At 36.6% G+C, this 26,385-nt stretch overlaps 1 protein-coding gene across 1 annotated transcript in view; it reads left to right on the forward strand.

The window, feature by feature from the left end:
• Positions 1 to 26,385, forward strand: part of PPIP5K2 (diphosphoinositol pentakisphosphate kinase 2) — a 51,830-nt gene that overhangs the window by 13,570 nt on the left and 11,875 nt on the right. Inside the window, exons 3-25 of the mRNA XM_074166196.1 lie at positions 308 to 503; positions 1,214 to 1,304; positions 2,195 to 2,280; positions 3,578 to 3,732; positions 4,142 to 4,243; positions 5,561 to 5,722; positions 6,878 to 6,999; positions 8,526 to 8,627; positions 9,186 to 9,272; positions 10,151 to 10,226; positions 10,310 to 10,419; positions 11,437 to 11,522; positions 12,174 to 12,299; positions 12,424 to 12,545; positions 15,824 to 16,006; positions 17,947 to 18,088; positions 19,193 to 19,416; positions 20,826 to 20,953; positions 21,145 to 21,259; positions 22,590 to 22,697; positions 22,784 to 22,900; positions 23,628 to 23,801; positions 26,162 to 26,335. Coding sequence (XP_074022297.1) covers positions 308 to 503; positions 1,214 to 1,304; positions 2,195 to 2,280; positions 3,578 to 3,732; positions 4,142 to 4,243; positions 5,561 to 5,722; positions 6,878 to 6,999; positions 8,526 to 8,627; positions 9,186 to 9,272; positions 10,151 to 10,226; positions 10,310 to 10,419; positions 11,437 to 11,522; positions 12,174 to 12,299; positions 12,424 to 12,545; positions 15,824 to 16,006; positions 17,947 to 18,088; positions 19,193 to 19,416; positions 20,826 to 20,953; positions 21,145 to 21,259; positions 22,590 to 22,697; positions 22,784 to 22,900; positions 23,628 to 23,801; positions 26,162 to 26,335 — 2,988 coding nt within the window. The remainder of the gene's footprint in view (positions 1 to 307; positions 504 to 1,213; positions 1,305 to 2,194; positions 2,281 to 3,577; positions 3,733 to 4,141; positions 4,244 to 5,560; positions 5,723 to 6,877; positions 7,000 to 8,525; positions 8,628 to 9,185; positions 9,273 to 10,150; positions 10,227 to 10,309; positions 10,420 to 11,436; positions 11,523 to 12,173; positions 12,300 to 12,423; positions 12,546 to 15,823; positions 16,007 to 17,946; positions 18,089 to 19,192; positions 19,417 to 20,825; positions 20,954 to 21,144; positions 21,260 to 22,589; positions 22,698 to 22,783; positions 22,901 to 23,627; positions 23,802 to 26,161; positions 26,336 to 26,385) is intronic.

Genomic DNA, 26,385 nt, shown 5'->3' on the forward strand with positions numbered 1-26,385 from the left:
ATGATTTAATTCAGATTTGACATTTCTGACTTAGATTGTGATCTTGTGTATTTGTTCCTGATACAGTACTCACAAAAAGTAGCGTAGAGCTATTGAGCAGTTTCATTTTTTGAGCCATTTTTCATAAGGATGCAGTGCGGTGTGCTGCATTTTGTTACCTGCTAGCAATTTACCTGATTAAATGCTAAATTAGAGGTCGTATGTGAATTTTAACAGAAAGTATTTGCTCTAATATTGTGCTGGTAAAAGTCTGTTGTGTTCTGAGAAAACTTTAAAATAGTAATTGCTTTTTTCCTTCCCTCTTCAGCCACCAGAAAGACAAATCGCGGTTGGGATTTGTTCAATGGCTAAGAAATCTAAGTCCAAACCAATGAAAGAAATTCTTGAACGCCTCTCCATGTTTAAGTACATAACTGTGGTAATATTTGAAGAGGATGTTATTTTGAATGAGCCAGTAGAAAACTGGCCTTTATGTGACTGTCTCATTTCTTTTCATTCTAAAGGTAAATCTTCTAATAATACCATAAGTATTTTTGACTTCTAAATACTTTAACCAGTTTGAGGGTTGTCGTATGTTTTTTGTCTTTTCTTTCCTAGGAAGCAATTCGTTTGTCGTATCTAAAATAATACAACTGACTCTTAAAATACAAGTTTTTTAAATTATACTGTTTTCATTGCTTGAGAAAGTCCTGTCTGACGTGGTATTTAAAATAGCTATTCCATTGGTAAATATTTGTGGAGCCAGTGGAAATGGTGATCTAATACTTATGTGGTCCAAGAACTGTGAAGGCATGCTACTTTCTGAGTGGGAATGTTGGGTCTCTGGCCACTTGTTCATGTATCTCTGCTAACATATAGGGGTTTTTTGTGGGCCTGGCAGCGAACCAGATATGGTTAGGCTTAAGTTAAAAATCCTATTTTCGGGCAGGGGCAATAAAAGCCTTAGTTCTGGTCCCATGGAAGTGGAGGGCATGTGGAGTGAGGAGGAGGGGATTGGAGACAGGACTGCTACTTTTGGCAGCCTATACTGAAATTAGGCTGTGGTTTTATGATCAACTTAAGGTTATGTTGTGTGTGGCTATAGTTGAGGGAGCATTCTCCCACTTAAGCCATATCTCTGGTTGTACTCTAAAGCTTGGATATGAAGGTTCCAAACTATTTACCGGTGTTGTGTTTTGTAGTTTTAATTTATTTGCCTTAATAAATATTTTAGGATTTCCACTGGACAAAGCAGTTGCCTATGCAAAACTCAGGAATCCATTCATAATCAATGACTTGAATATGCAGTATCACATACAAGACAGGTAAGTAACGCTAATTACCTGTAAACAGCAAACTACTTTTAAGTCAGAGACTGTGAGAATCTTGTTATTGCACAGCAACAGTTCCATTGTATTGTACAGTAGTCTAAATAAAATTACAGTGAATGTTATGCTTTGTTAATGTATCCCTAGTTTTCTGGCGTATGTCTTAAGTGTGTTTTTTCTTTTACTGCTGTTATATTGACACAGCTGAAGACTTACCAAGGTAGAAATTTGGTGATACATTTGTCTAAAGCTTAGCAGATAAAAAAGTTTAAGCTCTGAAAATCTGTATAGCGTAAGTATGTATAGCAACTGCACAACCTCCCATAATTGTAGAATTCATGTGACTTACTAAAGGTTTTGTTTTTCTGTTAAGTGGATACTTAACAGAAGTTGTTGGTATTCAAAGATCACGTGGTTATTCAAAGTTAGTTTTCTTTTGGAGCTGCAATCATGCATAGCAAATATTAACAAAACAGTATTCAACAAAATACATAAACATTGGAGCTATCTAAACAGTGAGCAGACTTGCTATTTTGGATGCCTTCAGTTGCTGTCCCATATAAACTTTTTCAACTCTTCACGTCAGTAGTTTCCTATAACAAGAGAATTGTTCTATGTAAATTGCTGTTGCACTGCTGGAGTGGAGAGGACAGGACTGGCATAGCAAATTACATTTTTACTGACATTGGTGAGATCACTGCAAAGGTACACCTGTGTCAGTGACCTTTAAAGCATTACATTAATGAGTATTTTGTATGTATTCTTATCCTGTGTGATTCAAAAAAAACCAACCCAGTATGTATTTTTCTCCTCATTGACTCAACGGCCTGTAAAATACAAATATTGGCAGGATTTGCTGTCTTACCGTGCAACTTTTGTTCTTCTAGGAGAGAAGTATATGGTATTCTTAAAGCCGAAGGCATTTTACTTCCTCGCTATGCAGTTCTGAACCGTGATCCAAACAATCCCCAAGGTAAAAACTGATGACCATTGGCATTTGTTTCCACTGGAGAAAAGTACGTACATAGTGGAGAGCTAAATTTCACTTGCTAGACAATTAGTTCATTTGTGTAGTAGTTGGTTTCTCCCTCAATATTTAAAGTATCGTTGTGGATTAACCCCTACTGGCCTTGGGGGCAGTATGTGAAACAGAAAAGGCGTTGAGGCTTGGTAAGCTCCATCCCAGCCAAAGGCAGTACATGCATACATCTGAAAAGCATGGTTCTGAAGCTTGGGGTCACAATCCTCTTAAACCCATCATAAACCAACTGGAATATAAGGGCCTGCAAACTCAAATTGAGATTCTGATATGTTGCCAGAGAGAGCAACATTCATGATGTTACATTCTGACAATAAATAGTAATTTTACTTAGGAAATTAATATTGACAGAAACAAGTCAGGCCATTGAATACTTTCCCTTCTGAGTATAAGCAACTAGGTAAGGGAAATCTAGCCCAGACAGATCTGCAGGTGACATACTCTGAATATAAATTGGAATTATTTTTTTCTGTACCTAAAAAGAAACTTAACAGCTTTTTCTACTAAAACGAAAACTTAGAGCGACAATAGGAGATTGCAACGACAGGTCAAGACGTAAGTGTAAGACATAAGAAAAAAATAAAGAAAATTGAAATATTACTGTGGCGTAGCTCTTAAGAGTTACAAAATTTTAGGTTAAAATGTCTGCGTAGTCTCAGGGAAAAAGGACTCATTTATGCTAGAAAGGTCAAATAAAAGCTGCTGCATGCAGCAAGCCAATAGTGAAGAGATTCCTGATGCCTGATTCCAGAGGACCTAATCCTCTGTACAAGGTGCATCTGTCAACAGTATGAGACAGTTCTCAGCCTGTTAAATGTGCACTGGCATCTGACACCACACCATGTTCACTGTCCATCTGCCATCCCCTTGATACTTCAGAGAAAGGCACTGAGGAAAGAGGCAAACAGCCCTTCCCCCTGTCTTCGAAGCATTTCCAAAAACATACCACCCATGCAAGCTTTTGCATTGTAGGAGGCAGTTTCTTGTCTGATACTGAGGGAATCAACAGAAATCCTGGAACATCCTAATAAAGTAATATAATGTAGAAGTGTTACAGCAGACATGTTCACCACATGATCATTATTAACTCTTTGTGCAGTCAGTAACAAATCAGTGAAACAAAAATGTGACATAATCTTATTATTTCAATGTGCAAAATTACCCCAAGTCTCTAACCATTCCATTCCATGAATATATTATAACATCTCTGTTGTTCTCACTGTTTCTTCAGAATGCAATTTGATTGAAGGAGAAGATCATGTGGAAGTGAATGGAGAAATTTTCCAAAAGCCTTTTGTAGAAAAGCCAGTTAGTGCTGAGGACCACAATGTTTACATTTACTATCCAACATCTGCTGGGGGTGGAAGCCAAAGGCTCTTCCGAAAGGTGAGGGTATTGTACTAAAGCCATTGAGAAGCTGTAGATGTCTGACAGAACTGCAGAGTAATTCTGTCCTATGCATATGTTAGCTGTGACCTGTTCTGTCATGTCATGCTTGTGTAGGTGTAGGGGTGGTTTGGAGAAATTCAGTTCAGGAGAACATGTAGATTGAATGAAGACCCTTGTTCCTTGCAGTAGATTGTCAGCCACTGCAGATTCTTGTAGATAAAAGAAGCACACGCTATCAGTGCACTTTAAGAGTCTTACAAAAATCTTATGGGAACAATCAAAACCTGTGTGTTTCCTTTGATACAGGAAGTGTTTTCTTGTATGTACAAGTGTGTTATTTTAAGGAGTTTTAAATTTTCCCAGGCAGTAGCCTATGAGTTTATTAATAGAAAAATATTCCTTTCAGATTGGCAGCAGAAGCAGTGTTTATTCCCCCGAAAGCAGTGTGAGAAAAACAGGCTCCTATATTTATGAGGAATTCATGCCTACAGATGGCACTGATGTGAAGGTATGACAACTGAGCGTTCTTATTTATATTTAGAACAATCAAGTGCTCCAAGAGCTTGTCAGTTTTAAAGATGAAAGTATATCTTTGTGTCAAGGATTAATTTTAATGAAGTTTTGGTACAGGTCATAAGTAAACAACGTAATTCTTATTCTAGTTAAACACAGTGCTTGTAATATAGAGCAACTTTGCTTATGTTAGAATCCAGTGCTAGAGGGTTATTACCCAACACATTCTTTCTTTTTTGTATTGTTAGTGCCAGAACAGCGTATACTTTCCTGTATAAACAGATGCTGCCTAGTTGTCTGCTGAAGATTACAAAGATGTCTGCAAATGAAATAGATTTTACCAACTATTTTAGTATTCTAATTAACAAACAAAAGTTACTTAATAAAACTATATGAAATTGCAGAAAATAATGCATTGATCTTATCTGTAATTATTTTCTTAACAGATATAAAGATTAGATATCATTAAAGAATGCTAAAATAGAGCAATAACAGAATAGGTATTAAGACAGCGATGCATGGAGATTGCTTTCTTTACCTTTGTGTTAGTTCTGGCTATTTTAAGCCCATCGCAAAACTTGAAATGTTTTACAATATGCGTGAGAGATCACCATATTTAGACAAAAAGTCCAGTCTTAGGCCAAAGAGCTCTTTTATTAATCACAGTGAACTTCTTCTGTTTGGTGATAAAAGAGGGGAACATTCTCAGACAAATTCCCTATTCTCTAAGTTGCTGTTTTCGTGAGCTATACTCTTCAGATGGTTATACTGGGCAACACTTTGCAATAGGTTAATCTGAGTTTACAGGCATCTGTGTAAGAGCTTTACAAACTGTTTCCAAAAAGAAAAGTTTCTTGCAACGTGAAGAGATGGAAATGACTTGAGAGGTGGGGACTATTTTGGCTACTTCTTGTAGTCAAAATCAAGAGGCAGCTGTGGACTTTTAACACCCGAAATAAATAATGGATTTTTTTCAAGTAACAAGACCGTCAACTTTATATTAAGCAGCTTCACCTGACTCACCCTCTTGCCTGAATTGACTAAATTGGCAATTGACTAAATTCTTTTTCTTTACCTGTGCTCCAACCGTTTTCTCCTCTTGCTTTATCCTAGGTTGTCAGTAAATGATGGGTGTTCTCTGAGGGCAGAGAATGCCATTGAGGAAGGTACTTTAGAGTTACCTTTTCAATGATGAAAGCAGTTAGTATCTTTGGAAGTTGTTACCACATTTTAGATAAATTTACCAAAATGTATGCGTATATGTAATGTAATTTAATGACACTGAATCAAGAGTTCCTGTTTTTCAATAAAGGTCTACACAGTAGGTCCAGACTATGCTCATGCTGAAGCCCGGAAGTCTCCAGCTCTGGATGGCAAGGTAGAAAGAGATAGTGAAGGAAAAGAAGTGAGGTATCCAGTCATCCTGAATGCAAGAGAGAAGTTAATTGCTTGGAAAGTATGCCTTGCCTTTAAAGTAAGCTGATTACTTTCCTATCTGATCAAACATTTAGTGCTAATCAATTGTTTATTACATGAAGCTTCCATGGGATTTTGGTTCACGGAGCCAGCAGCGCTAATAGCTGCAGAACTCCTAAGAAGGCGTAAAGTTAAACTTCCTCATCCACACCCTTTTTTTTAATTTAGAAGAATTCTTCCTTTAATGCATTGAAAAGTTCTGGATGGGTTGCCTATGTTACATGAGTTCCTGAATTCATATGTTGCTATTGTGCTTTGCTATTCCACAGTGTATCTGCTCTATGCATAATGTGTTTGCACATTTTGTTAATGGTTTCGAAGTTAAGAGAAACACAATTTAAGTAGTTATGTTTTTGTAATTTCTATTACCTCGTATTTACATTGGGCCCAATTAAATGTTAATTTGGTACTGACATGACTAGGTCCTTGCTTGAAGTCTTTGATAGTTTCCTTTTTTGTGTAGTTTTAAGATTCCTTTGTTCAAAACTTCAGTCAGTCTCTTACCCTCCTTTCACCTGTCTAATTGAAAGGCTGTCTTTCAGTCTGTCTCATTACCTGTGTGTAGCTATGATGGCATTCTGGAGCCTGTAGGCTGCCACTGAGCCTATCCCTCTAACGCTCAGCAAAGTAAGCTTTGAGATCTAAAACAGTAATCTGTTGAAATAGCATCTAGTATCCTGTACCAGTAATGTCAATTATTATGTCAATGTCAAAACTATCCTGTCGAATTTAAATTTGGACAAGAATGTTTTTATCGATATTTCTTGTCTGCCACCCTTAAAAACTATGTGTAAGGGGAAAACATTGTCAGAATGGGGGATTTGTAGGCCCATCGTTGCTTACGCTGTAAATCTTGAAGGTTAAGTTTGTGCGCATGTGAACTTAACCTTCAATACTGGTACTTGATACTGATACTGCTATGGGTCCCTGTTAGGAAGGGTAAAATCAAGTTGGGGGTAAAGGTTTAAAGTAGGAAGATGTTTGCATGACATGAGTGAACCTAACATGGAACTGGCAAAAGGTACTAAGTATAAAATCTGTCGTATTTTTATCATGCTTTCAGATGAATACCATGTTAAAACATAAATGGTATTTAGAATAAACAATCCTAAGGAAGGTGACCAATGACTTGAACTTTTATTCTTAAAAACAGCAAACAGTTTGTGGCTTTGATTTGCTGCGTGCTAATGGACAGTCCTATGTCTGTGATGTGAATGGCTTCAGTTTTGTGAAAAACTCCATGAAATACTATGACGATTGTGCTAAGATACTGGGGTAAGAGTTTACTGATTTTTATCTCGGGAGTTTTACTTCTTCACTCTGTTGTATGTGACTATAGTTTATGTACAATTTATTTCTTATTCCTAAATTAATTATTTAAAATGAAGTAAAATAAATAAAATACTAAAAAAAATCCCAAATGAATTCATAAATCATAAATAAATTCCTTATTCCTAAAATCATCCCAAACATCTGAGTCTGAGTGTTTTGTGAACACTTGAGGCTAACTGAATTAAGTATTTTGAAAGCCAGATTAAGTTCTTAAAAGTAGTTGAGATTTTTTTTGAAGTAGAGAGGCACCACTGGATGGTTGTGCTTGCTGCTGTTTAATATGTTCCCAAATTATTGTACATTGTCCTTGATCTGAAGCTGGTGTATACTTCTGTATTTGTAGATTTCATACTGTAAATCCAAACTGATACAGTATTAAGGTGTCTTCTGTCATACCATCTTCTCTCTGCTACTGGAAGCAAAAAAGAGGTATAACAAGGGATCATACAGAGTTGAGTAGTGAACTCTGTGCCCATGAAATGTTGCCCTTGGAGCAGGCTAATAACTTTTTGGCCAGTTGAGCTGGCTTTACAGGAAGATTGCACTGATGAGATACAGCATGACTTTTTGCGTTATCAAATGGTCTGGGATCTTATTAAATGGAGGAAGAGCTAAGCTGAAATACTAGATAACAACTGTGGTCCTTTTCTTTTAGACCACTTTTTGGGTCAGAGTTACAATTCTCAGACCCATTTTGATTTCTCTTTATTCAAATTGTTGCAGCTGTAGAATTTTCCGAAAAAGTCATCTCCTAATGTTTTCCTTATGGTTTGTTTCTTAAGGTAACATATTGCAGTGTTAAGTAACAGCAGATTTTTTCTGAGCTATTTAGAAATTAAATTTTGGATTATGCTACCTAAAAATGCACAGGTTTTTTTCCTCCGTGTTACTGCTTCTTATGTAGATACTGATCTGAAGTTCAGAATGTTTTGATGAAATGCTTTGGAAACGGAACATTAGAAGATTAGCAAGAGGAGGCAGTGTTATCATTTTTTAGTTATGAACAGAGGCTTTACCTGTTTTTCCAGTTCTATCACAGTAACTTTTGAGAAATTACCACTAAAGGTACCAGTTACTCTTTGATGAGAATAGCTTGCTGATTATCAGAGACTTTTCGTTATGGCAGTGGAGTCAGGTATCTGAATATTTAAATGAACAAGACTAAATCATATCCAAGGAACTCATTCAGGAACTGGAGTTCAAAAACTGAAGTTTCTTACAAATCCAGGGTCATTAAGCTAATGTTATCTCTTTAGCAGTTGCACTAGCTTTAAATTGTTTAGGTAGGTTTTTATTACACAAGTAAAAGAAAAATATGCATCTAGAGATTCATGGCCATTAGTACTCTAAAACCACTTTGGTAAAAATGCACATATATAATATCTATTTGGTTTGGAGTTTGTATATGTTGTATAAGCTGTGCTGTAAACTTAGTGGTGTTTTTTTCTTCTTTTTAACCCCTTTTTTAGAAATATCATAATGAGAGAACTTGCTCCCCAGTTTCAGATACCATGGTCAATTCCTTTGGAAGCTGAAGACATCCCTATTGTGCCAACCACCTCTGGAACAATGTAAGAAAATAGTAGCTACGCCTGAATTGTGCAAACTCTAAATGTAACTTTTGTGTGAATTTTTTTTTCTCTTCACAAGGTGTGACCACTTTGGCCTATGAACGCTTGTTTTGTGTGATGAAAACAAGGAAGGAATCACAATTGCTATTGCCAGCAGTCAGAGTTTCTGACCCTTAGTCAAGCTGAGTATAGAACAGCAGATTTTCAAGTGTAGCATCCTTTATGCATAGCTTCTTTCACTGCTAATCATTGTTCCAGCACCAACTTAATATGCGCTTCTAATAAACATGCTCTCTCATTTAATGAACCTCAAAATCGTTGTTTTAAAAGCTACTTAAAATAGATATTCTGTAGTTACCCAAGTCTTAAAATCAGTATTTCTATTTTATACTTTACATCATTTTCAGTTAACCTTATATTCTTGCATATCCTTCCATCACTTCTATAGTTATGTCAGATAACTATGGCTTTGTCAATTTTCTTGATTTGTGGTGGTTTTCATATTAAATAAAAGTCTCATGTATAGAATTGAGAAATGTAACTCTCTTGAAATTTCAGGATGGAGCTTAGATGTGTTATAGCCGTAATACGCCATGGGGACAGAACACCAAAACAAAAAATGAAAATGGAAGTAAAACACCAGAAGTAAGTAGAATCTTTGTAGAAGTTAGTCTGGATGCTTTAGAGCAGAGCTCAGTTCTTGGAGACTTGCAAGAAACAAAGTGAGCAGGAATTGCTTTTTTGATTTGTTTTATTTTCTTTTAAGCCCCTCTCTCTCCCTTACAGGACTGTCAAATTGCTTCTGCAGTCTTCCTTCATCATGTGCTGTGCCTTGTGAGCAGTCCAGCTTGATCTTAATAAAAATGCATTTGGCTTTATAGACGTCTTTATTCAAAATAGTTCAGCAGAGAATATTTCTGGTTTATCATTCACTGTTCGTATATGAGCTGTCATCTTACTGCATCTCACCTTTTTGTCTTTTACTTTTGTCAAAGTTTGCCTCTGAATTCCTGGTAGATACCATCTTTATGTTAGCATTCGTAAAGTGCCTTACATAATTGGCCTGGAAGTCAGTGCAGTTTCAGTAAAAAGTAATTGTTTTAGGACTAGATTCTTGCATTCAGAGATACATGCTATAAAAGTGTAGGAATGCTCATTTGGTATTTTTGGTCCCTGCTTTTGTTCAGGATCGCTCTTGAAGAGTAAGAATTGACATAGCTTTATATTCGAATATTATGTAATTTGATATATAGGATATCTTCCCTTTTTTTTTTAAAAAAAACACTTAGCAAGGCAGTAAGAGAATGTTTTTAGTGCTCTTATTTCTCTAATGTATTGAAGACTTTCTTGGGAAATGGGATTTGAGTAAAGGTTGGTTTGACCTTTGTAGTGCAGGTTTTAACATGTTCTTCAAATAGTGTAAAGGTGCTAATTTCAGACAGCTTTAAGTTTATGAGCCACTTGTTCAAGTAATATTTTAACTTATTAACCGTGGGTTTTAATCAGTATTCTTTCTTTTAAAGGTTTTTTGATCTCTTTGAAAAATGTGATGGATATAAATCTGGAAAACTAAAACTGAAAAAACCAAAACAGTTGCAGGCAAGTTTGTCTTCATTTTCTTGCTGTAGTACTTTATAAGTAGAAAATTATTTATTTGAGTAAATCCTGTTTCCTTTCTATAGGAAGTGCTTGATATAGCAAGGCAACTCCTCGTAGAACTTGGGCAAAACAATGATTCTGAAATTGAAGAAAGTAAAGCAAAACTTGAACAGCTAAAGACTGTGTTAGAAATGTAAGTGTCTAACTTTCAGGCTTCATAGCAACAAAGTTGTATCTGCTATTCTGACCTGTTTGACCAGTTACTGCTTGGATTGCAATGGCTATCAAATAGTTAACGTTATATTAATTCAAGCACCGAGATTATCAAGAGAAAGGATGTCATATTTGACATTATGGGGGAGAACTGGGCCATCTCTCTGTTTTGTCTCTTTACCTTTTTAATTGAACTTATTGCTTTATCTAGTTTCTCATATACCTTCTACATCAAAAGTTACTTTCCTTGATCTAAACTTTTATCTTCTTGCATGTTTTTAAAATGAAAGTATTTTAGTGCAGGATCTGCTTCTGGCAGTGTGTGATGAAGTCTGATGGAGCCAGTAAGAACTTTCACCGTGTGTACTGTCTGCTTACAGCAAACTTGGAGGATTCCAAATAAATAAGGCTTTGTATATTAAGACTGAAATATTTAATGCTTTAAAAAAAAAAAAAAAAAAAAGGAAAGCCCAAGGCTTCAAGGTTTGTCAAAGATCTGGAGTCTCAGAACCCTAAATGGTAATACATAACTTTAATTTTTAAAAAAACAGGATAAAGACAGTTATTATTGAAATTTATGACAATAGTTTGAAATACTGAGAACTTAATTCGCTAACAAAATAGTAGCCATCTACACTGCCAGATTGGATTCTGAATACTGATAGCCACTATAGTTGTGGATCCAGATGGATTAATTACTTGTGCAATCTGAAAATGCCTTTTTTTTTTTCCCAGTTCTATGTTCAGTGGTGGGAAAAAAGGTAGTAGTATTTTTAAATGTTCCACTGTAGAATGGTTGATATTTCTGTAGTCATTCTGTACTTGGTGACTTAGGATTGTTCTAAGCACTGCTTCAAGAAATGGTGGTCAAATGTACAAGTCAGTGACCAGCATAGATTTATTATATCCTGTTACAGGAGCATAGCAGGTTTGGAGAAAAATATTTTAAAAGTTTCTCTCCCTCTTCCCCTTTCACTTTCCCCTATTCCTACTTCAGGTACGGGCATTTTTCAGGCATAAATCGCAAAGTTCAGTTAACATACCTTCCTCATGGTTGCCCAAAGACTTCCAGTGAAGAGGAAGGTATTGTATGACTTTTGCACCTAATCGCTTAATCTAACGTGTGTTTAAATAGTCACGGACTACTGGTATAACATGTTTTGATGTTAAGAGAAAGAATATGTTCTCTAGCATGAATGTTTGTATTGTTGTCAGGTATTCAGAGTCTTTTAATGTGCTAAATCATACACGTGAAACTATGTAGTATATTTGTATTCTAACATCGCTTTTTTGTAACAAAAAAGTAGAGTGAAAAGAAGCTTCAGTGATTCAGTCAAAATGGTATTTTGAGGCCAGGATGAGAAATCCCACTCAACATTTACTGCTATCTTTAAAACTTTTTATAAACTTTTCTGGTCCTTGACCCATGGTTATTGACTGAAATAATTTTAGGGTATTTAGCATCCAAATTGTCTTAATTTTTGTGTCTTAGTTTACTTTTTGCTTCAGATTTCATGCTAGATATTTTTCACTTATGTTTCCTCTGTAATTTAACTACTTCAGGTTTCTCTAACTGCCTGTTTAGTTCTCCAGTTCAATATTTTCTTAATGTTAGAATGCTATTAAAGATTCATAATGTTGAAGAGATCCTTTACTGAAACCCTGCATAGTCCAGATATTTTTGTTCATTTGCAAATACTTGACTACTAAACTCCTTTCTTTGTGTACAATTAGATAATAGAAGAAATGAGCCGTCCCTGCTTCTGGTTCTAAAATGGGGAGGAGAATTGACCCCTGCAGGCAGGGTTCAAGCAGAGGAGCTTGGAAGGGCTTTCAGGTGTATGTATCCAGGTGGACAAGGTAAAAAAAAAATAAATAAAATTTAAAAAAAAAAAAAAAGAAAAGAAAGTATTGAATAGCGTTAATCCCTTTTGAAGATAATCCAGTGCAAACTGAGAGTTTGAGCAAAATATTTGTTTGGTAGGAGATTATGCTGGATTTCCTGGATGTGGTTTACTTAGATTACATAGCACTTACCGACATGATCTCAAAATCTACGCTTCTGATGAGGGACGAGTTCAGATGACTGCAGCAGCTTTTGCAAAGGTACAATGTGAAATCATATTTACAATTTATAAAATTCTGATGTTCTCAAGTTTGTTTTTTCTTTTGAAGACTGGGGGAAGTTTATGGTTTATTACAGTCCACAGTGTTTAATGAGATTGTGTTTTAAAAGAAATGTGCTTTCAAAGAGTATTTAGTTCAGTGTGAAGAAGTGTCCAATTAACGTGCCAAGCATTTGAAGTTCTTTGAGCAGATGCAGACAGGTGTTAATTATACAGCACTAGCAATATACCTTAGTCCTTTCCAGTAACAGCCTCCAAAATCATAGAAAGGTTTGGGTTAGAAGGGACCCTAAAGATCACTGAGTTCCAGTCCCCTGCCGCAGGCGGGGACACCTTCCAGTAGACCAGGTTACTCAAAGCCCCATCCAAGCTGTCCTTGAACACTTCTAGCGATGGAGCATTCATGTCGTCTCTGGTCAACTTATTCCGGTGTCTCACCATCCTCACAGTAGAGAATTTCTTCCTAATTTCTAACATAAATCTCCCCTCTTTCAGTTTAAAACTGTTATCCCTTATCCTATTGCTACACTCCCTGATGAAGAGTCACCTTTAGTACTGGAAGACTGCTGCTATAAGATCTCCCTGGAGCCTTCTCTTTGGGCTAAAAAACTGCAAGTCTCTCAGCCTGTCCTCATAGGAGAGGTGTTCCATCCCTCTAATCATCTTCATGGTCCTTTCTGGACCCCCTTGAGCAGGTCCTTGTCTTTCTTATGCTAGGGGCTCCAGAGGTGGATGCAGTACTCCAGGTGGGGGTCTCACCTGCTGGCTGTGCTTTTGATGCAGCCCAGGGTGCGATTGGCAGCTTTTTTAGTTTGCACCTTTCTTATTTGTTTAGGGCTTACTTTCCTCAAATTTTGTCAGATTTCTGTGACAGATTGTGTGTGTGTGTGTGTTGGTTAAAGCACAGACATTAGAACTGATTTGACATTAATGTATTCATTTTACATGAGCAAAAATTGCAATTTTTAGTCACTTCAGTGATTTGGAGTTCGAAAGGCAAGACTTTTCATTGAAATGATCTTTCATTCATTGATTTGTAACTTTATAGAGGAAATTAGAGGGTTTGAAACTATCAGAAATGTGGAATTAACAAACTACTTTGCCTATATTTTAATGGAAATTGTACAGACTGTACATTCATGGGGTTTTTTTGAATTAATAGAAGTAGTTTCTTAAAGTTGTTACAGGAGACTTACTTTGGCTGTCAAAAGGGGTACCTAATAAGTAAGACATGTTAGCAGTACTGCATCTTGGCACTTTATCAAAACATTTTTAATGTATATTTATTGATATGAAATTATAAAAATTTTGTGGTGATGCTTAAAAGGCACAAACTTTGGGTTTTTTTAATTGTGAACCTGAATTTATAGGAACTACTAATATAAAACACAGAATTCAGAACTTCTTACATTTTGCTCCTCCCAAGTAGCCCTTTGCATGCATAATACTTGCACTTGTTAATAATTCATTCACTTCTTTTCCTCATTTCAGTGATACAGATCTTTTAATTGTGTGAGAGGACACAGACAGTGTGTTGTTACATGACTACTACTTAGGTGAACGAGTTTCAGTAATAATACAGTGATAGAGAGGTTTGGGTTTCAAGGGGCCCCAGCAGGTCATCTAGTCTAACTCTACATAGCACAGAGCCAGTTTGGATGAGGTTGCTCAGAATCATATCTGGTCAAGTTCTCAGTATCTCCAGGAATGGAGTTTCTACAGTGTCTGCAGTTCATAATTTCACCCGCCGTGTTCAGGTCTTGTCTCTGTTCCTTCCAAGTAGCCCATCCCTGCTTTCACCTTCTATGTGTTCCATTTTCATCCATGCTGACCTTCTGCATGACTTTCCATACGTCAGTGGACTGCTCTGGGGCTTTGAGAAGGTTGTCTTTGGAGATCATCCAGCTGTCCTGGCAGCTTTATCCTTCAGGACACTCCTCCATAGGATTCCATGAACAAGCTAAAGACTGCCAGGGCTCTAATGCGATTATTTGTCTTGTTCACTTCTCCAAGGAACTATCATAATACAAGATTTCAGTTACCCAGGCTGCCATTGACCTCCACATTCCTGACACTTCTGAGTAGCAGGTCTGGGGGAAAGCCTCTGCTCAATAGCTCATCAGGAACCTGGATCAAAGCATTGTCCTGGGTATTTTCCAGAGATCTGGATTGCAGTATTGCCTGTGCATGAGGTACCCAGGGCTAAGGGCACCAATGGAAAACACGGCCTGCAATCAGGAGGCTTTCTCCAGTTGTGTTAAGAAGCCTTCATCTATTTCCACTTTTAAATTGGGTGGTTTGTAGCAGAGGCCCACCATGATGTTGCCCTGTTCTTATTTGTCCTCTGATCCTTACAAATAAGATCTTGTCACTGGTTTGAAAGCAAAGGTCCTGGTGTTCAAGCTACTCCTCTATCTAGAACCCAACTCCACCTCCTTACCTTCCTGGCTTCCACAAGGCCCTGTATCTAGTAATTAGAATAAACTTAAAGACTCAGCAAGTGTTCAGACTTTTTATTTTTCCTACTTGTTTCCGTGCTGTATGTCTTGGTGCAGAACTATTTCAGCTGTCTGTCCTGCTTTCTCCTTGATCAGCAGGCTTGAGGAGACACCAGCCCATTTCCTTCCTTATCTCAGAGTCCTTCTGTTGCCAGAAAAGTCACAAAAGTTTCCAACCTTCTCCATTTTTGAAGTCTCCATTCACCACTTGTTGAACTGTAGCCTTTGATGTGCCACACAGAGTTTGGGCTTTTTCCCCTGCAGTGTCTCTGCAGAGACCCTGTCTCTCTTACTTGTTTCCCCAGATGCTATTTGGTTTGCTAACTCTTCCCATAGGTACTATCTGGTGACTCAGTACCTGGGAACAGAGCGTGTCCTCCACAAGTCAGGCTGCTGTTGTTCCCAGTGTCAGGGAGAAGGCACCGTGCACTCCCTGCAACCCAAGACATGAACAGCTATGGCTTCCCAGGAGCAATTACAGCACCATTGAGATGCTAGGGTCACTTCAGCTGGTGCTGGGGAGCATGCTCTGTGATATGGCACCATCATTTTCACACCAACTGTAGCAACCCTGCACAGCCAGGCAGTGTTTTGGGGGCCATTTCTATGCAAATATCTGCATTGTCTGCAAAGTCCCTGTTTATCTAATCCATAGGGAAGTGGTACAATCTTGAATTTAAATTAGTGTTTAGGGTGGTTTTTTTAAGATTGTTTTATATTCTCTTTATGTTTGCTTGATGAATTGTATTATTTGCTTCAGGGACTACTGGCCTTAGAGGGAGAGCTGACTCCTATTCTCGTCCAGATGGTGAAAAGTGCTAATATGAACGGTCTGTTGGATAGTGACAGTGATTCTCTAAGCAGCTGTCAGCATCGCGTTAAAGCAAGACTCCACGAAATTCTCCAGAGAGACAGAGAGTTCACGGCTGATGACTATGATAAGGTTAGCATATGATTAGTTTCCTACGAAATGAAGTAAATAGCTGCGCTAATTTTTGTGTAGAAGTAATGAACAGTGTTTTTATGTATCTGTTTTGAAAAATTATTTGTGTGCTTGCAAATAGCTTGAAGTACAAAGGAAGCTGTACCAATTGCGATATCAGATGTTGTGAGCTGTCTTGCAATTTGAGTCGTCGGAATAGCTACAACCTTTGGAGTGGGAGTAGATGGGGATCTCATTCGTACATCTTTTTTACTGTTCCATTAAAAATATTTTAATTATTCAAGAAATGGAACTATCTTGTTTACACTTCCTGTAATCTTTACTTGGACAGTGTATAGTGTTACAAAATGTATTGCCTGCCTACTGCAGTTGTTTCAGTACTTGATCTGCTACAAGGCCTTTTTTTTAACTAAGAATACTAAGATGCTGAAAACCAGCAGAATACTTTCTAATCAGTGAAAGGAAATGTCTCACTAACATGCCAGATTGGTGCATATTAATGTACTTTATGCTTATTTAGTACAGAACACACATGATTATTCCTGGTTTTAAACGTGAGTAATGTTTGGTATTGTTAAGAAACTTCTTTCTCTTTCAATTGCCTTTACGCTGTCTGGTATAACAACTAAATACAACTCCTCAAATGAGGTTTAAGCTTAAACTGCTATTTTCTAAAAGATATTGATAACGAATTATTGAAAAATAATTTTATTACCCTGTATGTATACTCTATGTGAATTTGTTTAAATGTACAGATGAAAAGTATCATCCAAACCACTGCTAGCAGTGGATCCAGCAGTACCTGGAAAAAGTGAGAGGGTACAAGGCCTCAAGAATTTATTTATTTTCCCCCTTCTTTTTCCTCTATAGATACAATGGGATTTGAAATGTGGCTGGAACTAAAAGACCATACTCTTCTAAGACAGCCACTGAAAGTAACTAAACTTTGGGTTTGTTTTTTTTTTTAACTTGTGATTTGGAAAAACAATATGGTCTTTTTGTCTGTGCCAGAGCACCTTTCCTATTGATTTACTTAGTCTTAAAAGGGAGGTGGGAACTGCTTACTATTAGGTAGAGGGCGGGAGTTTTCCATATCCAAATTATCCTGTGCATTTGAGGAAACTGGGGAAAGTGCAAATATGTATGTGTGTTAAGTATATAAATTATTGTTTAATATCATTGTTTACTTGGGATTGCGCAGACTTCTCTGAAAAAAATGAGGCTAGGCCTCACTTACATGGATATTGACTATTGTTTTAGTGACACTCGATGGGGATAATTTGCAGCTTCTACAATTTGTATAATTAAGCCACCTCTGAAGGACATCTTGTATGTTCTTGATATACATACATTTAAAGGGTTTCTTTGTGTTTGTGTGCTGCAGTCCTGTAGAAACAAAAACCTATAACAGGAAGAGACACACTTTTTTTCAGGTATCAGTTACTATTACAAATCTGGTTCTTCCTTCCGGTTATGCTAAAGATGGTACTTTATAGAACAAAGAGTATTTTGTGAGGTGTGTAGCCTAACAATAACATCTTTTTTTGTGAGCTTTTGAATATAATAATTGCTTGAAAGGAAGTTATGGAAAGTTGCTAAGTTTATTAGAAGTTTTAAAGGTCTTTCCAATTTTCCTGTCTGGGAACAAAAGAAGAGTTTTAGCAACTCCTGAAATTGCTCATATTTACTGTATAGAATTGGTTACCCTATTAATTTCTTGTCACCTTTGAATCTCTACCTTACTACCTTTTGATGTATTTTCTTTTCTTAATGCTTCAAAGGAAGTAGATCACTGAGAAATGGTTTAAAAAATTAATACAACCTGCTTGAATGCTTTTTCTCCAGTACTTGGAATCTTTCATACATTCCATCTTATCTCCCCAGTTCTTTCAAATCTAGTCAGTTTGTTTAGATAATTTTGTGTTTTTCTCAAATTGCAGCTTACTCCATCTGGAAGCATCTCATTGATAAAATCAATGCAGGTTATTAAAAATCCTGTAAAGACATGTGACAAGGTCTATTCCTTGATCCAGAGCTTGACTTCTCAGATCAGGCAAAGAATGGAAGATCCAAAGTCTGCAGGTACTTAAACATTTTTTGTAGTTGTATTTAGTTTCTCTTGTTTACACCCGAGAGAGAATTGTAACATAACTTCTCATCATTAAACTCGCTTTTAGCAGAATTTTAATCAACAATGGGTTAGGAATTTTCAGAGTCTGAATCCATATGCATAATTTGAAAGTAAACAGCAGGAGGAACACGTGGTCATATTGCAGTAAGGACTCTTTGTGGTGTTTACAAGTTCAGGCTAGGCCTCAGGTGTTTGCAGAAATTCTTGTCTTAATTATTTGAAACTTAGCAGTCCACAGAAGTAATAGAAAAAGCAGTTGGTACTAAAGCTAAGTTACATAGGTACATTTGTATATTTAAGTATCTTTGCTGAAGATCTGTTTCTTGCTATATCTTGTGTAGTAGTATTGTGCAGAATGATACTCGGTATTAATGGTGGTAAACCAATGACACAAGTAAAACTAGAGCTGGAAGTGACCACAATGCTTTTTTTGTACTAGCTAAATACTGGAATATTGGCTATCAATGTTTTCTGCCATGTGCAGTATGCAAACAGCTTCTGTTCTGAGGTTGAGCAGTGCAAGTGTCCCCTGTAGATACAGCATCAGTGGGTTTTGTCTATTTGGGCTAATCTCCTATCCTGGGATGGGGATAATCCATCCTTCCTGCCAGTTTCTTGGCTCTTGCTGTTGACACGTGTAGGTGAGAGAGACAAATGGGATATGCGGTCTGTTCTAAAACAGAGATGTGTCCTGCCTCTCTTCCTCCTTCCTACTTCCTAGAATTTTCTTACAACTTTTATTTGGTTGCTTTTATTTATATATGATCTGTACTGTAGGACACTTTACTTTTGGTGCTCTGGCTTTGCTTAAAGGGCCAGTGGTGCATTTCTGCAGTGAAGCTTTTCTGCTATCTTGATGTAGCTACATAGCTGTGATGATTTCAGCAGTAAAATTAACCCTATGAACATCTATTCCCTCCTCTCAGAAGTAATGCAGTTAACTTATTTGATCCCTTTTATCTCTCTGTATGCAACTGTTACTACCATGTAATTAAAACTTTCCTTTAGTTACTTTGATGGTTTTGTTTACTTATATGAGATATGTGTCTATCCAGATATTCAGCTGTACCACAGTGAAACGCTAGAACTGATGCTGCGCAGGTGGGCCAAGCTGGAAAAAGACTTTAAAACAAAAAATGGAAGATACGATATTAGCAAAATTCCTGATATTTATGACTGTATAAAATATGACGTGCAACACAATGGCTCCTTAAAATTAGAAAACACAATGGAATTATATAGGCTTTCAAAAGCTTTAGCTGACATTGTGATCCCTCAGGTAAGTATTTTCAGTTATTAAAAAGAATAGATTGAAGAATAAATGCTTTTTCATATTTCATGAACATGTCTGCTCTGTCTTTTCTACTGAAGGTTCCTGTATTTTGCCGTAATAGAAGCCTTTAATGTTACCTCTCATTTTCTGGTAGCAAGCTGATTATTTTTAGCAAGAAAAATTTGATTCATAATTCATTAAGCTGTGTTCAAAGTGGATTTTTTTAGCAATTTAAGCTGTGAACATGTTTCCTTCCTTTACTGCAGTGTATTAAAATAAAGTGGTTCATCTCAGCCATTCGTCATGGATTTAGGTGGAGTGCATGTGAACAACTGCATTGTTTCATAGAATTTCAGGCCAGAAGCAGACTAGTTAAACTTCCATATGCTACAGGCTGTTAAACTCAGGTTAGCTCTATAATGCTGTAGTCTGCAGGACGTGAAACTGTTTTGTGGTAACAGGACAGAACAGACTAAAGCTTTCCCCAAGTGTCCCTGCAGTTACAGAGCACTGTTGCAAGAGCGGCTTGTCCGTATTGCATGCAGCAAGAGAGGGAACTTCTTCCTCTCCTCATCTCTCAGACTCTCTGACAGCAAGAAGGACAAAAAGAGGAATGATACTAAGTGTGTGTTGTGTCATGTGGGCCTGTTAAGCTTACATTTTGAATAGAGTGTTAGAGCAGGTAAAAATGAGGACCCATACTGAAGGAAGAAAAACAAAGAAAACTTGATAAGCCTACACAGTGCAAAAGAAAATTACTTACATTGCTTTCTAGAGTAACTAGAAGGTTCATCTAAATGATGAGAGTACTTTCATATCATCTGCAGCACAGAGCATGAAGCTTCTGGAAGAGCAGATTTTTAAACATCATAAGTAGTGTAACAGATACAATATTTTCCATTTGTATTAAACTACCATTTTCAGTGTTATTTGAAGTGAATAGGAGATCTTCTGGGGGGTGTTGCACCCCAAACTTAAGACAGCGGTATTAAATACGTAATGTGGCTATGTGTGTTTATTGACTGTTAAAAAAAAAAAAAAAAAAGCTACTGGAAATCGGGTGACATGAAATGCATCATAGATGTCTAAATCTGGGGAAGGGAGAAGAGGAAGAATAATTCCCTAGATGTTTTGCTTAAGAAAAAAGCTTTATTGTACCAGAAAAGTGAATCCACTTTTGTGATTAACTAGTGAATGAAAAACTATTTCTCATTGTCAAATCAAACAGCAAAAAGGCAAACCACTTGTTACTTTTGAAGGGGTGTCAGTCATCAAATGTAATAAAAATGTTAAACAAAGCAGTTTGCAGTCAGGTCAAACAAATAGATGTTGAGTTGGCTTTAATATACAAGCTTTGTATTGGAAGGCATTTTAATCTTTAACTGAATTCTAAAAGTCAGTTTCTTCTTACACAGGAATATGGTATTTCTAAGGCTGAGAAACTAGAGATTGCCAAAGGTTACTGCACTCCTCTAGTTAGGAAAATCCGTTCTGACCTTCAGAGAACTCAAGATGATGATACTGTAAATAAGCTTCACCCTCTGTAAGTCTTTTACTTTTTTTACATGGTTACATTAATTTCCATAAGACTTAATGGAGATAGTCCATAGATTTAATATTTGAAATATCTTGCTAGCTCATAGAAATTTTAAAAATATTATTTATTTGGTGAAAACTATTTCTAAAATAGGGACACATCCCGATATGGTCTAATAAGACTTTTTTTCTTTCAAGTTACTCCAGGGGTGTTATGTCCCCTGAACGCCATGTTCGTACACGGCTCTATTTCACCAGCGAGAGTCATGTCCACTCCCTGTTATCCACCCTTCGTTATGGTGCCTTATGTGATGTAAGTTGAACACTTTTTCCATTACAGCTCTGATACTTTGAGAGGAACCAAAAGCACTCGATCTTACTAAAATTGTATCAATTGTAAGCTCAATTTTCTTAAATGGCTTTGAAATTTATCACATTTTTTCAAACATTTGATTTCCTATTATATATTCAGAGGCATATTTCAAATTGCTGGTGTCCACACTGGTGGAAATCAGCATGCCCTTTAAAGTAATGCTGAGTTCCATTGGTGTGTCCAGCTCTATACGTTACAGTCTCACAAGAGATTTGAAAATGGCAGATAATCCATTTTTTTGTCTTGCATTGTAACCTGTAATTCTTCCAACTCTTTTTCCTTCAAGTTATCGTTTGGGGTTCTCTTGAATTTTGGACTGGCTTATTAGTTTTGACCATTGGCATATTGTCCAGACCTCCCTACCTGACTTCCAAGACTGCTCATGTAGTGCAAACTTTATCCTGTTTGGTGGATTGTCTTACTTTCCTGTACTGTTGTAGAATACCTTGAAGGGGGTGCATTACTCTCCATCTGATTGGCTTTGAAACCAAATGCTAAAAAAGACACGGTCTCCAGATAGAGAAAGGACCTAGCTGAGCTCTTTTAGGGGATAAACGTAGCACCACAAAGCTCTACATGGCTGCTTCTAAGACAGAGCTTGATGAATGTACTAACTTTTGAAATGGTTGTGTTGACATACTTGCTTCTGGTAACGGATGAGTAAACTCAATGATGGCAAAAGCATTTTTAATTCTAGACCTCTGTGACATATGCTACAGCAGAGATGCTCCTAGTCTTAAGCTGATAAACTTTTAAGTTTTGTTTGAGGTGGATTACTAAATGATTTTTTTCTGAAGCATGAAAAAAGGTGAATATTCATTTTAAATAGTTTGGCATGTGATGGTTATATTTCCTCTATATACTAGAAACCTTCAATTACTCTGTTTGGCTGGTGGAGTGGTATCTAGAAACATTTTCCACAATATACAAGTTAAAATGAGTTTAATGCAAAATTAACAATTATATCGGGGGAGTTTAAAATTGTGCCTCTGTCTACAAGGCATATTATCATTGGCAAAAGAACATGAAAGGTGCACTGAAATAAAATATGAAGAGTTCTGGTCTCCACTTTTCTTTCATTTGATGAGTAATTTTGAGTGACTTTTCTTTTCTGGTTGTATCTCTATTTTTTGCTTAGCTGTCAAAAGCTTTGTACTTGTGCTAGGGATGTAAAATCCACGTAAATGGGGAAAAAGGGAAATCATCAGTGTTCTTAAAGAAAATAGCTGGGTTTTACTTGTTGATTTTTTTTTTTCCTTTACTTCATAAGGAATCAAAAGATGAGCAATGGAAACGAGCTATGGATTATTTAAATGTTGTCAACGAACTCAATTACATGACACAGATTGTTATCATGCTTTATGAGGATCCAAACAAGGTATTTAAAATGGATAAATATCTTCAGAAACAAGTAGTGCAAAGCTACATATTCAAGTGTAAACCTATTTAATAATTTTCCTTCAGGAACTCTCTTCAGAAGAACGTTTTCACGTTGAGCTGCACTTTAGTCCAGGAGCCAAAGGCTGTGAGGAAGACAAAAATTTACCAGCTGGATATGGATACAGACCTGCCTCCAGAGAGGTAATAATTGTGCCTTTCTTTAAAGCAAAAGTAAATTTTTCTGGATGCAGACATACATAAAATAAACACTGGGAAATTGTTAGGTAAAAAATAAAAGTCTGGGGTTTATTTTGGTAGAAAAAGATCTAGTAAAATATAGGCTGTCCCAATGTATTATTCCATTTTGAATGGACAAATAATTTGGACCTTCTATGGCTTTGCCAGAATATTTGCTAGAAATCTGAAATATTCTAAGAAAAGTGATAACAACATCAGTGTCACATCAATGATATTCTGGCAAATGAGAGAAATACTTAAGGAAGTAAGGTGTGTTTAAGAATACAGATTGTTGAGGAAAGATTGATATTTTCAAAGATATATGGTCAAGTCTGTGGAGTTACCACCTGCTTTTTGAGAAATTAATGAAAGCAAAGCTTGCCTGGAATTCTCCTGTTGACTTGTGGGGCCAGGTTTTTATTACTATGTCAAAAGAAAATTGGATTAAGATATGTTGGCTGAACAGTGTGGTTAATTAGGACCACACTGTCATATGCAGTGGCTGGTTAGGAGCAAATACGCAGATTATTAAAGTTTAGAACAATTCATTCAATAATACGTGATTTCCATCTTGTATTTTTAAAATTGGCTTGCTCTATGTTTATGCAGAAGAATTATTTAACAGCCACTTCTGTCTATGTGCTGCAAGGTGTGCAGCTAAACTGAAAAATATTTATATTATTGTTTGTAGAATGAAGGCTCAAAGAAAACCTCTCACAGAAATGACAGTGATGAGGAGGCACATGCTCCTAAAAGAGATGAAACAGATCGGTCAGTAGTGATGTTCAAGCCAATGGTATCAGACCCAATTCATATACACAGAAAGTCACCCCTTCCAAGATCCAGGAAGATTGGTTCTGTTGAAGTAAGTGTTTATGTTCCAGATAATGTCTTTCACAGAAATTAATTTTTCCTTACTTTTAACAAAACAAAAACAAGTGTATTTTTGCTTTTCATTACAAAAAGCAGTAGGATGTTATGTCTCACAAAAGGGTTGCTCTTATTCTATGGGAAATCCTCCATGGCGGTAATTTGTCTGAAGGAATTAATTTTTTTTAAATGAATTACTATTTTGCGATAAGAGTTACTTACTTTTTTCTTTTTAAGCCATTTTAGAAAAGCTGATATTTGAAAATGAAGACTTTTTCAGTCTAAATCTACATCTTCAGACTAACATATATTGCTTTTGTATTCATCCTTACAAGACAGCTGCTATTGGGAATTAAGCAAACCTTCAGGGTGATCATGCTGAGAGGGATTGGAGGGCTTGGGGGCGGTAGGGGAGGTACAGGAGGTGAGAGAGATGTCTTCTGCTGTATTTGCTTTCACGTGGGGTGAAAGTGACTCCACTTGTCAAGCATTTGAAGGTAAGAGAATAAACTGGAAGCTTTTTTTTTTTCATGTGGGTGGGGTTTATGTTTCATGAATTCTTTAGATAACATCTTGAGCAGTCTAGTCTCCTGTCTTGAAGGCCATGACATCTAGGTGTGCTTCACCCATACGGCTTTAATGTCACAGAGGTGGGGGATGCACGGCAGTATCACTGATACCATTTGTACAGTTGAGTAGCAAAGCTTCAGGTGGTGCATAGTGGCACTTCTGTGATATTAATGCTAGAAGCAGACTAACAGCTTCTTATTGCCTCATTTTCAGTTGCTTAAAACCATCAGAAACGAAGATTCACACCAAAAGCTTTTCCTTTCATGTTTGTGTTGGGAATGGGCTGTTTGTATGCAATGAAAGTATTACAGATTTGCAAGTAACTTGGTTATTGGTAGTGTGGAGGGGAAAAGTTGCATGGTTCCCTTCTATGAGGATATCTGTATAACTTCACATGACTTGCATAAATTAACAGAGATAATAAATGTGAATGTCTTACATTTTCTATTTCCAAGTTTTATCATAAACAAATGCTCACAACATCAGTATTTCGGATTTGTAAAAGCTGTTTTCACTATGATCATGCAAACTCCCCTCCTAGTTACGAGTTCACATACACACAACCTAACAGTCTCTTACCTCAAACTCTTAACCATTTTCATAAATTATGCAGAAGTTACTTTCAAAAAGTATCAATAACATAAATTGCTAAATTTTTACTGTGCAGATAATATATGTTCAGATGCAGCATGTTTCAGCATTCAGTGCTTTTTTATTTGCTGGAAGAAAATAGCCAATTTAAGGAAAACATACACTATGAAACTTTCTTGGAGAAAGTAAAATTGGAAGTTTCATCTGGCCTACTGAAATCTGCAAAACCAGTATTTGGAATATTTAAACCAAATGGTATTTTGAAGTGTGTTAAAAAAAGTCATTGCAATTTAAACTGCATCTGCCTTGAACCTTTTTTTTTTTTTTTCCTTATAAGGCAATTAATTCTCTCTTCACCTGTGTCCGTTAACTTGAAAGGACACTGTCAGGTGTGAGATTTTGTGGAAGTTTTAATCTGGGGTATAGTCAGCAGTATTTACAGAAGGATTGCAACTGTGATTGAGTCATGAAAGTAAAAAAAAAAAAAGTAGAGTTCTAACAGTTACAGAAGAAAGTAAGGCTCATCAGTATTGGAAATCAAATTCTGTATTGCTAAAAATGCTGATTGCTAATGATACATAGTGATATATGGCATGGGGGACTCGTAGCCTGACACTGTCCTCCTTTGAAGTCTTAATAGGTGTCCAGCATCAGATAATTTTTAGGGCTTTTTTAAAGTTGGAAAACTACTAACAGTCAGGTTGATGCTACTACCAGTGAGTCAGCTGTAAAGTCTCAAAGGCAATTCTAAAAATGAGAATCTTTTAGATAAAGTTATAGGCTAAAAATAAAAACTATTAAGTAATAAATAGGAAAGTTTAATGTACTTACAGGGGGGAAACTATTAAACAGTATGCCTAGGATAACAGATCTGTTTCCAACGTGTGGGAAATTCTTAAAATTATGAATGAATTATTGATAACAATTACTTCTCTCTCACATCTAATAATTAGTCTACCAGAAATTTGGTTAAAGTGTTGTATTAAAAGATACAATTGAATGAAAATGTGTAAGTGGAACTGATAACTTCCTAATATTGTAATATTACTCTTCCCTATTTGCTGTTTAATAGTTTTAAAAGCAGTATATAAAAGGGTGCAAGCAGATTGGGTTTTTTTTCTTTTCTGTTCATTTGGCTCTGTTGAATCTAACTTTGCATGCTTTGCTGTTTTTTGCCCCCTTTCTCACTTCCAGGAAGAGAGCCCCCTGAGTGTGTCTAGCCCAGAGTGTATTGGTACCTGGCTGCATTACACCAGTGGTGTGGGTACTGGGCGTCGAAGACGCAGATCAGGGGAACAAATCACTTCTTCCCCTGTCTCCCCTAAATCATTGGCTTTCACATCCAGTATTTTTGGCTCATGGCAACAGGTTTTTAAACTTTACTTCATTAAACATTATTATGCATTCCAAGCAACAAC

The sequence above is a fragment of the Numenius arquata genome, chromosome Z, assembly GCF_964106895.1.
Source record: "Numenius arquata chromosome Z, bNumArq3.hap1.1, whole genome shotgun sequence".
Taxonomy (NCBI): Eukaryota; Metazoa; Chordata; class Aves; order Charadriiformes; family Scolopacidae; genus Numenius; species Numenius arquata.